Source organism: Carcharodon carcharias, chromosome 13, assembly GCF_017639515.1.
Source record: "Carcharodon carcharias isolate sCarCar2 chromosome 13, sCarCar2.pri, whole genome shotgun sequence".
Lineage (NCBI taxonomy): Eukaryota > Metazoa > Chordata > Chondrichthyes > Lamniformes > Lamnidae > Carcharodon > Carcharodon carcharias.
In genome coordinates, this window is record NC_054479.1 from 29,070,632 (window position 1) to 29,082,898 (window position 12,267).

At 38.8% G+C, this 12,267-nt stretch overlaps 1 protein-coding gene across 1 annotated transcript in view; it reads right to left on the bottom strand.

Moving 5' to 3' along the window:
• Positions 1 to 12,267, bottom strand: part of LOC121286224 (ABC transporter B family member 1-like) — a 196,929-nt gene that overhangs the window by 102,911 nt on the left and 81,751 nt on the right. The window contains exon 12 of the mRNA XM_041203246.1: positions 9,518 to 9,608. Coding sequence (XP_041059180.1) covers positions 9,518 to 9,608 — 91 coding nt within the window. The remainder of the gene's footprint in view (positions 1 to 9,517; positions 9,609 to 12,267) is intronic.

The window sequence follows — 12,267 nt, forward strand, 5'->3', positions numbered from 1 at the left end:
AGGTAGGAATTGTCACACAAAGTTCAATATTAGAGGGGAAATTATACCATTACTCAATAGGAAATTACTGAGTCATCAAACAAATACTTTGAAGTCACCCCAATGGAAAATGAAAAGGCACCTCCAATCAAAAATAATATATTTTGGTATTTTTCCAGTTAAGTCTTTCAAAATGTTTGCATCAGTCAATACCAAAGAACCCGCCAATTTTGACAGTAAGCGGATATTTTCATTGACTGGGAGACTAGCAGGAGTTGGGGTCACTACCACGTTTTTCTTCACTCATCTCTGTTGTTCTCCAATTGATGGAAAGATAGGTTAGCTGTTTCAGTGGAACAGCCATTTTAAAAACCTAAGCATATCCTTCCTGTTTAGATGGGCTTGTGTGCAGGTGAGTAGAGTGGTTCCGAGCATAACACCAAATGGGACATTCAATACATCAACACAAATTGAAACAGGTAAGCTCTGTACAGATTATTTGTCAAGTGCTGAAACTAGAGTTGTGAAAGCTGTCAACAGGATCGTTCTGAGTGAGTGTATGTGGTCTTTAATGCTCCTCTCTGCAGTTCTGGGGAAGAAAATCATGGTTGATGTTCAGGGGAGTGTTTTTGGTTAGTGCTGTTAGTTCTGCAATGGCTAGAATTCCAGGGAAAGTGGACTGGGAACTTTCTAGCTGCCAATAGATCAATTTTTCCAAAGCCAGCTGATCTTACTCACAGGAGCAGAGGGAAAAAGGGGCCAATGCGCCAGACTGAGGCAAGCGTAGTGGTGAGAGGCAACATGTTCAAAAATTCAGATCAGCAATGTAACTTGGGAACATTAATCAATTAATTGCTATAATTTCCCATAAGATCCCTACATTACATTCCAGTTTATACTGTAATCTAAACTTTTCCCCTGTCTTAAATCAATATATTTATTTCTTAAATATATTTTTAAATGAAACCATACCTTGAGATTATTTGAAATGGCCCTAATGATTCCAAGGTTGGTATTTTATGAAACTAATTCATTAATCTGTGGTCAGTGTATTAGACTAATAAACATATGCAATGAAGTTAAAACTAAAGGAGGTCAAAATGCCTCAGAAATGGTGGTTATAGTTTCATCAACAAACTCCATTAGATTAATAAATAATGTTGATCACAGATTCCCAAATGGCAATATTTTGCTACATGGCAAGATTATACAGAAAGGAAAATAAACATTTCTGACACTTGTTGCAATTAACTCCAATGTAGGTAAATTGTAGAATCACAGAATTACCATGCAGAAGGATGTCATTTGGCCCATCATGTATGCACCAGTTCTCAAAATGAGCAACTCACTTATTGCCATTCTCCCACCTTTTCCCCATAACCCTGCACATTCTTCCTTTTTAGATAGCGGTCTAATTCCCTTTTGAATGCTTCAATTGAACCTGCCTCCACCACACTCAAGCAGTGCATCCCAGACATTAACCACTCGTTGCGTGAAAACGTTTTCCTTTTGTTGCTTTTCCAATTACTTTAAATCTGTGCTCTCAATCTTGATCCTTTCACGAACGGGAACAGTTTCTCCCTATTTAGTCTGTCCAGACCCCTTATGATTTTGAATGCCTCTATCAATTCTCCTTTCAGCCTTTTCTCCAAGGAAAACAGACGCAACTTCTCCATTTCATCTTCATAACTGAAGTGTAGTTAGCCATCATACAAAAACTTAGAGATTTGCTAATGCTTAAAAACCGATTTCAAAATTACATACGTTAAACCAAGATCAAAACACAGCAAATGAACCAGCATTTTTCATCATGATTATTTTTCCTCTCAGCTGCTGCACTGTATAGTTTATAGAGCAATGATCCATTTGCAAGTGAATTCTTGGACAATCTAATTTTTCACAAATGACATGGTCAGATCTGGTAGAGTCATTCCTGTTATCTAAGCCTTTATATAAGTAATTAATTTTGTTTCTTCCAATTTACTACATTAATTGGCTTCCACTGCACCTAATTTAACAACTGTGCAATTCTTTAGCATCATGGATTGATCATTTATCAAGTTCAATCATGAAAGGAATTTTACATTCTGTTCAAGGAAGAGAACAGTAGGTCCCAGGCTAGTATTATTAACTTAAATAAAGGGCAATTATGAGGGCGTGGAAGCAGAGAAGTGAACTGGGAAATACGGTTAAGTGATAGGTCAATAGAGATGCTGTGGCAGGTATTTAAAAGGATATTTCAGAATACTCAGAATAGATACATTCTAAAAAGAAAGAAAAATTCCAATGGGCAGATCTACCATCTGTGGTTAACTAAAAAAATTAAAGACAGTATCAACCTTAAATTAAAAGCATATAATTGCACAAGGATGGGTGGCAGGTCAGAAGACTGGATAGAATATAAAGAACAGCAAACAACAACTAAAATGTTAATAAGGAGGGAAAAATTAGAGTACGAAAGAAAGCTAGCTCGAAATATAAAAACAGACAGTAACAGTTTCCATAGATACTTAAATAGGAAAAGTTAACAAAATGAGCATTGGTCCTACAGAAAGTCTGGGGAATTAATAATGAAAAATAAGAAGATGGCAGATGATTTAAACAGGTATTTTGCATTGGTCTTCGCTATAGAGGATACAAGTAATATCCCAGAAACAGCTGTAAATCTGCAATTGGAAGGGAGGGAGGAACTCAAGAAAATTACAATCACCAGGAAGTGGTACTGAGCAAATTGTTGGATCTGCGGTTGACAAATCTCCAGGTCCTGATGGACTTCATCCTAGGGTCTTAAAAGAAGTGGCTAGTGAGATAGTTGGTGCATTGGTTTTAATTTTCCAAAATTCCCTAGATTCAGGGAAGGATCCATTAGATTGGAAAATAGCAAATGTAACTACAGGCCAGTTAGCTTAACATCTGTCATATGGAAAATGTTAGAAACTATTATTAAATATGTTATGGCAGGGCACTTCGAAAAATTCAAGGCAATCAGGCAGAGTCAATATGGTTTTGTGAAAGAGAAATCATGTTTAACCAATTTAGTGGAGTTCTTTGAAGGAGTCACATGTGTTGTGGATAAAGGGGAACCAGTGTATGTACTGCACTTAGATTTCCAGAAGACATCTGATAAGGTGCCACATCAAAGGTTATTGCCAAAAATAAATGCTCATGCTGTATGGGGTAACATGTTGGCATGGATGGAAGATTGGCTAGCTAACAAGAAACAGAATAGGCATAAATGGGTCTTTTTCTGGTTGGCAAGATGTAACAAGTGGTGTGCTACATGGACCAGTCCTGGGGCCTCAACTTTTTACAATTTATATAAATGACATCGATGAAGGGACTAAAGGTATAGTTGCTAAATTTGGTGATGACACAAAGATCGGTAGGAAAGTAAGTTGCAAAGGGGAAATAAGGAGGCTACATGGGGACTTAGATAAGTTAATTGAATAGGCAAAGACCTGGCAAATGGAGTATAATGTAGGAAAATGTGATATTTCACATTTTGGCAGGAAAAATATAAAAGCAGCATACTATCTAAATGGTGAGAGATTGCAGAGCTCTGAAATGCAGAGGGACCTGGATGTTTTAGTACATGAATCACAAAAGCCTAGTATGCAGGTACAGCAAGTAATTGGGAAATCTAATAGAATGTTATTATTTATTGCCAGGGGGATTGGATATAAAAATGGGGTGGTTATTCTTCAGTTGCATAGGACACTGGTGATACCACATCTGGAGTACTGTACTGTATTGGTCTTCTTATTTAAAGAAGGATATAAATGTGTTAGAAGCAGCTCAAAGGAAGTTTACTAGGCTAGTACCAGGAATGGGTGGGTTGTCTTATGAGGAAAGGTTGGACAGGCTAGGCTTGTATCCAATGGAATTTAGAAGAGCAAGAGGCAACTTGATTGAAACATATAAGCTCCTGAGGGGCCTCGACAGGTTGGATGTCGAGAGGATGTTTCCTCCTGTAGAAGAATCTAGGTCTAGGGGGTCACTGTTTAAGAATAAGGGGTTGCCTATTTATGACAGAGATGAGGAGAATTTTTTTCTCTCAGAAGATGGTGAGTATTTGGAACTCCCTTCCTCAAAAGGCAATAGAAACAAATACTTTGAATATTCTTAAAGCAGAGATCGATAGATTCTTGATAAACAAGGGGATGAGAGGTTATTGAGGGTAGGTGGATGTTATAATCAGATCAATCAAGATTTATTGAATGGCGGAGCAGGCTCAAGGGGCCGAGTAGCCTACTCCTGCTCCTAATTCATATGTTTGTATGGCATTCAAATCTTGTGCTTTTAATAATACTGTACTTTTCATAAGTTTATAATTTCTGATGCTAAAATTTGAAATCATAGCTGCATTGATACTCAGGATTTAATTTGAGTATATTTCACAAGCTACGCAAAACGATAACATAATTAAAATATAGTTTCATACCCCAAGTCAGTATCTGGGCAATAGGACAAAGAATAGAACTAAGGTAGAGAAAAATCAGAATGTGTAAAGATATCTGAAAAAGATTTAAGATATACATTCTAAACCAATGACTTGCCATTTCTGGAGTACAAGTTAGCATTTTTACAGTTTGTGCATGTGCTGAAGAGGAGAAGTCTGATTTTGTTCCCCTTTTAACTAGAATTGATGACATACAATAGTCTCTGGTAATTTGAAATGTGCCATTTTAATATGTTGATATTGCTTAGCACTGACTCCACTTGGTGGTGACATTCAAGAAGTAAAATAATCAGACATTCTCTGCTCCATTTTCCCTATGCATAGAGCTGCTTTTGCTATTATAGTGGGTGGGTAAACTAAATCCCAGGGAAATGCTACTCTATTTTAATTCATGTAACTAGGAAATTACATGGGGATATTGGTTTAGACTGGAATTCACGCTCAAGATCCTTGGAGTTGGAATTCTACATGAATACAAAAACAAACTACTGCAGATATTGGAAATCTGAAATAAAAACCAGAAATGCTCAATAGACAGCATCTGTGGAGAGAGGAACAGAGTTAGCGTTTTGGGACCGGGGTTGTAGGAAGGTGGTGGTGGGGGTGTGTGTGTGTGTGTGTGTGTGTGTGTGTGTGTGTGTGTGTGTGTGTGTGTGTGTGTGTGTGTGTGTGTGTGTGTGTGTGTGTGTGTGTGTGTGTGTGTGTGTGTGTGTGTGTGTGGGGGGGGGGGTGCAATAGAACAAAAGGGAAGGTCTGTGATTAAATAACAAAAGGGATGATAATTCAAGGCAAAAGGAGATGGTAAAGACACAAATAGAGAAATAAAAGATGGGTCTAGAGAAGGTGACTGCTTCCTATACAGCCAATGAAGAAAATTGTAAGCTTGAGGAACATCTCATCTTTTGATTAGACACTTTACAGCTTTCTAGATTCAGATCATAAATTAATGGTCCCTTTTTTCAACTGGCAGCTGCTGATGATTTTCCTCCTATACTGCCTCTAGACCCATCATTTGTTTCTTATGGTTTAAGCTTGAGTAATGCAGCTCAATGGTTTAAGCAGCAGTACAGCTGCCTCAGATAGAACGTTACAGGTTTGAGATCAAGAATTACAAGTCATTGTACGGAGGGACACAACTGGTTTCAGTTTTAACCATACTGATTTACACAAGACATAAAGGAACAATTTGACAGAAGTGTTTGAAATTATGGACGGATAGAACAGAGTAGATGGAAACAAGAACAAAATACTAGTGTTGGAAGTCTGAGATAAAAACAGAAAATGCTGGAAATACTCAACAGGTCTGGCAGCATCTGTACAGAAAGAAGCATAGTTAAAATTTCAGGTCGATGACCTTTGGTCAGATAGGCAGTTTCCATAAATTCGGAGACTTGAGGTTTCAGATAGGTTAAATAGGTGGCTGAAAGAAAAGGGAATAAAGGACTATGGGCACACAGGATTAAGACTTTAAGATATTAAAGACTAAGATTAAGCTCAATTGAAGGACAAATGTTTACACAAGCCAGCTGGGTCAAATGTCTTATTCCCATGTTGCTACAACAAGGCGGTTTGCACCACTCATTCTAAGCTGTGTTTCTTTCCCTATGGCAAACAGGTCAATTAACAGGATGACAAAAATCTGAATGCACAGAATCAGTTTTGAAGTAACTTTAAAACGTCCTTTGAGATTTAGCACAGAGCTTGGAATGCCCCTACAGTCAACAGTATGATTAAGAGAAAAACCCTGTGGAGATTTTTTTAAACAAAAATTGAAATACATTGATGTCAGCATCAGCAATTTTCAAGTTTTGAAACAGTGAGTGCATACTGATGAAATGTAATAGCATATTTTCAAAACTGCACATTTTTCCAGATAAGATGACTGATCTGTTTGACTTGAGGTCAAGTTTGATTCAAATCACTCATCCTTCTAAGGCATTCATTTACACGAGGTTTGTGGTAAATGTCATAACTCAAAAATGAGTGTCTGATTTCAGAAGGTTGTCAACACTTGCAAAAGATTGTGAAGAAAGGTGAATTCAGTAAAAAATCACACCTCTGCAGCAGTTTTTAAACAATTTGGATTTGCCAGCCTTTAGATTGGTAATCAAATGATACAATGATGAAGATAGTTTAAGAAAAAGTATAAATGTACAATTATTCACAAGGCTTGCAAATTCCAGTTACTAGTTTTTATGCAATATTTATGAAAGAGAGATCTCAGGTACACATTAGGTTTCCTCTCAATTAATCTTTCATTAGAACTTTACATAGTAATACTGAAGAAATGCACATATTACTGCCAATTGCAGTTTAAAAATTGCCTAATAAAAAGTGTCATTTCGCAATGACTTCCAAAACATAGACTTTAATCATTATAAATCTTAACCACCTTGATTCTATTGAAGCACAACATTCTCTGGAGTTAAAGCTTTCAAATCAGAACATGGACTAATTGCACCTGAAAACAACCAGTTATGAGTTTAATCAAATGGCCAACTCTAGAAACTATTGCAGAGAAAAATCACTGGATTATCAAAACAATCTAAATGTGATAATACAAAAACTTTCAACTTGAAAGTATTCATTTACAATCCAATGAGACCCTAGCAGCCATAAGTATATACCAACTTGCTTATGACAAAGTATTTACTGCCATGAATAAACTTTCCACAAAGACCACCACCAACCCACCCCCCCCTTCCATAATTGCTTTGTGACAAGTTTATTTAGGCAGTTTCCATAAAAAATGTATACATTCGGATTAATACTGGAAATGTAAAATTTGGGATAGAAAGTGTGATTTTACAATATGAAATGAATTACATCAGTGCACCATTGTACAATTATTCACTGGCTTCTCAGCCTGGATATCTTGAAGATCGCAGTTAGTCTTCGCTTCTTGTGTACAATGCCAATGGGGATCAACTAGTATTCCTTAAACTTCATAAGTTGCTTTGGAAACTGTAGGGTGTACTGAAGTGCAACATTTCTCAATTGTATAGCTACAAATGGAGTACTGTGTCCAATTCTGGGTACCGCATTTTAGGAAGGATGAGGCAATTGAGGGGGTGCAGAAAAGAAGATTTACAAGAATGGTTCCAGGGATGAGGGACTTCAGTTACGAGGATATATTGGAAAAGGTGGGGCTGTTCTCCTTAAAAGAGAGAAGGTTGAGAGGAAATTTGATAAAGTTGCTCAAGATCATGAGGGATTATGGAGAATAGATACGGAAAAACTGTTCCCATTGGCGGAAGGATCGAGAGCCAGAGGACACTGTTTTAACGTGCTTGGCAAAAGGAGCAACAGTGTAATGAGGAAAAACTCTTTCACACTACACATGGTTAGGATCTGGAGTGCGCTGCCTGAGAGTGTGGTGGAAGTATCTTCAATTGTGGCTTTTAAAAGGATAATTACCTGAAGAGAAAAAAATCTGCATAGCTATGGGAAAAAGAATGGGAGTTGGACTAACCGAGTTGTTCTTGCAGAGAACTGGCACAAAGAGGACGGACTGAAAGGTACAGCAGTGTCTTGATTATAGGCTCCCATTTGCCTCTTAATCAGGATCTCAAATTATATATGCTACAGCAACACCAACAGTACAACAATGAAAGGTTCATTAAAAATGGATGTAATTCCTCTTGCACCACAAGGTTGATTTATGTCATAGTGGAGATTGATTTTAGCAAATAGTGCCTTGAGATGCAACCCTACGGAAGGCTTTGTCCCATGAAAATTTTGGTTGTTCGGGAATAAGGATAATGGAGATTCCACTGTGCCTACCTGTCAAGCACACAATGTGCAGCAATTGCAATTCAGCATTAAATGAATGCAAAGGATATACTGAGGTAGTAATCAAAAGTACTGTCACATTTATCCTATGCTGCTTTATGACTATCAAACATAGTTACAATGTTTAATGAATTTGTTTCCTGCTATTTCTTCCTTGAAGGCAGTATCAATATAAATACAAGTTCATTAAAAAAAACCTGCAATCAAATTTTACATGAAACCAATCAAAATCTCAAAAGTCAAAATTCCATTATGTGTTTTAGATCTCAACGCAGAGTGCAGAATGGATTTGTTGTATTATTCTGGAATCAATTGTTATTAAATTATAATAATTTTCATAATATTATGGTGGATTACTGTAAAGTAGGTTTATAGAGGCGAGTATGGATGATTCTGTCTGCGTGTGAGTAAACTGGGTTGGAGTCAGCCAGACTTCAAGCTTGAAATTATCAAAAGGAGTTAGGTGCAGAAGGGTACTTGAAATGCAAAGGAGTAAACATGGATAGGGTCTTAGCATATAATGTGTGAATGAAATTTGCATTTTTAGATAAGTAAAGCAGTTGCTTGGATTTCAAAGGGATGGTAAGATGTTTACAACTGGTAGGATAAGCAAAAGGAAAGAGGTCATATTGGCCACATGAAAGGGTTTTATATTATGAGAAAAGTAAATTTGCAAAGACAAGAGGAACAATGGAATTTACAGATTAAAGAGAGAGAGAAACATATATAAAGGGGAATGAAAGACGATCTAACAGGAGTGTGTGAAATAGCCTTGAAGCGGCCGGCAGCCATTTTTGCAGAAGTCTGCTTATGTCTACTAACTAAAGTTGGAGAAAAGCCTTTGGAATTCCACTCTCCAGTGGGTGCTGTGGTAACTTGTTGGTTTGCTTTTAAAATTTAAAATCTATTTTAGACTGTTGCGTTAAAGGGGGTGTGTGGTTAGGAATTAGGTTAATTTAAAAAATTAGGATTGTTATAGTATTAAGTAACTGTCATCTTGTGTATGTGCTTGAAATCTTTTCTTTTGTTAATAAATGTTTTAATTTCTTTTTTAAAAATCTCTAAAAGGTGTTAGTAAACTCATTATTTCTGAATTCAGTGCTCAAATCTTCTTATAACAATTACAAATTGCAATAGCATGGCCAAGTTTCCCTGGTGGATTTGGTCCACCTGGCACACATCACCTGCAACATTCTAACACAATCCTACATAAGTACTATCCAACTATCGTAGCCAAATAGCATCTACATATACTCATGAAAAGGGAGTACAGTCACCATCACTTACATGCCAGAGTCCCAAAAGAGATTCCAGATTTTCCATGTCTTCCATCATAGACTAGCTTTGCACCATACCACAGTACGAGCACAATTGCGCCCTGTAACAAGAAATCAGTCAGTGCTACTGTTCTATATAGATAGATAGCTATATAGAACGTCCAGATAATGTACACCAGAGGCAAATACTTTATTACAAGTTGAATTTCCAGGACATTCATGGACAAAAATAATTTTAAATATTAAAAAATCTGCTAACACTGGACATCCCTTGGTACCGGGTGTCATTTTCAATCATTTGGAATTTCTTCTACTGGTTTAAAGTAATTTGCTTTTGCAAATTTCCATCTAGCTTTCTATTTAATAACACAAACCAATGTGTATTTTTAATACTGCATGTTCACTCATTAATAGCATAACCAGAAATGAAAGTGATTTTTTAATTAGAAAAATTAAATAATTTATTGTACAGGAGCAGCACCATCTGTTTTTTTTAATTTGTTCACGGGATGTGGTCATCGCTTGCTAGGCCAGCATTTATTGCCCATCCCTAGTTGCTCTCAAGAAGGTGGTGATGAGCTGCCTTCTTGAACTGCTGCAGTCCATGTGTTGTAGAGACACCCACAGTGCTGTTAGAAAGGCAATGCCAGGATTTTGACCCAGTAACAATGAAAGAACAGCAATATAGTTCCATGTCAGGATGATGTGTGGCTTGGAGGGAACTTGTAGGCAGTGGTGTTCCCATGCATCAGCTGCCCTTGTCCTTCTACATGCTACAGGTTTGGAAGGTGCTGTCAAAGGAGCCTTGGCGAGTTACTCGAGTACAAGTTGTAGATTGTACACACTGCTGCCACTGTGGGTCAGTGGTGGAGGGAGTGAATGTTGAAGGTGCTGGATGGGGTGCCAATCAAGCGGGCTGCTGTGTCCTGGATGGGATCAAGCTTCTTGAGTATTGTTGGAGCTGCACTCATCCAGGCAAGTGGAGAGTATTCCATCACACTCCTGACTTGCGCCTTGTAGATGATGGACAAGCTTTGGGGAGTCAGGTGAGTTACACTTTGCAGAATTCCCAGCCTCTGGCTTACTCTTGTAGCCATAGTATTAAATGACTGGTCCAGTTCAGTTTCTGGTCAATGGTAACCCCCAAGATGTTAGCAGTGGGGGATTCAGCAATGGTAAAGCCATTCAATGTCATGGGCGATGGTTAGATTGGAGATGGTCATTGTCTGACATTTGCGTAGCACGAATGTTAGCTGTCACTTATCAGCCCAAGCCTGAATATTGTCCAGGTCTTGCTGCATATGGTCACGGACTGTTTCGTATCTGAGGAGGTGCGAATGGTGGTGAAAATTGTGCAGTAGTCTGTGAACATCCCCACTTCTGACCTTATGATGGAAGGAAGGTCATTGGTGAAGCAGCTGAAGATGGTTGGGCCTAGGACATTATCCTGAGGAACTCCTGCAACAATGCCCTGGTAGGGAAATGATTGACCTCCAACAACCACAGCCATCTTCCTTTGTGCTAGGTATGACTCCAACCAGTGGAGAGTTTTCCCCCAATTCCTATTGACTCCAGTTTTGCTAGGGCTCCTTGATGCCACACTTGGTCAAACCCAGCCTGGATGTCAAGGACAGTCATTCTCACCTCACCTTGAGTTCAACTCTTTTGTCCATGTTTGGACCAAGGCTATAATGGGGTCAGGAGCTGAGTGGCCTTGGCAGAAATGAAACTGAACATCAGTGAGTAGGTCATTGCTGAGTAAGTGCCACTTGATAGCACTGTTGATGACACCTTCTATCACTTTACTGAAGATGGAGAGGAAACTCATGGGGCAGTAAATGGCCAGGTTGGATTTATCCTGCATTTTTTGGACAGGGCATACCTGGGCAATTTTCCACATTACCAATAGATGCCAGTGTTGTAGTTGTACTGGAACAGCTTGGCTATAGGCATGGCAAGTTTTGGAGCACAAGTCTTCAGTACTATTGCCAGAATGTTGTCAGGCCCCAAAGCCTTTTCAGTATCCAGCACCTTCACCTGTTCCTTGATATTCTGTGGAGTGAATCAAATTGGCTGAAGACTGGCATCTGTAATACTGGGGACTACAGGAGGCGGCCGAGATGGATCATCGACTCGGCACTTCTGACTGAAGATTGGTGCAAATGCTTCAGCCTTATTTTTTGCACTGATGTGCTGGGCTCTGGGGATTTTAGTTGGTTGTTTAATTGTCCACCACCATTCATGACTAGATGAGGCAGAGTTGCAGAGCTTAGATCTGATCTGTTGGTTGTGGGATCGCTCAGCTCTATCACATGCTGCTTTCGTTGTCTGGCATGTAAGTAGCCCTGTGTTGTAGCATCAGCAGGTTGACACCTAAATTTTAGATATACCTGGTGCTGCTCCTGGCATGCCCTCCTGCACTTTTCATTGAACCAAGGTTGAACATTGGGCTTGATGGTAATGGTAGAATGGGGAGTATGCTGAGTCATGAGAGGTTACAGATTGTGTTCGAGTACAATTCTGCTCCTGCTGATGGCCAACAGCACTTCATGGATGCCCAATTGAGCTGCCAGATCTGTTCAAAATCTCTCTCATATAGCACGGTGGCAGTGCTGCACACCACGATGGAGGGTATCCTCAATGTGAAGTTGGGACTTTGTCTCCACAAGAACTGTACAATGGTCACTCCTACCAATGCTGCCATGGGCAGATGCACTTGTGACAGGTAGATTTGAGAGGACGAGGTCAAGTAGGCTTTTC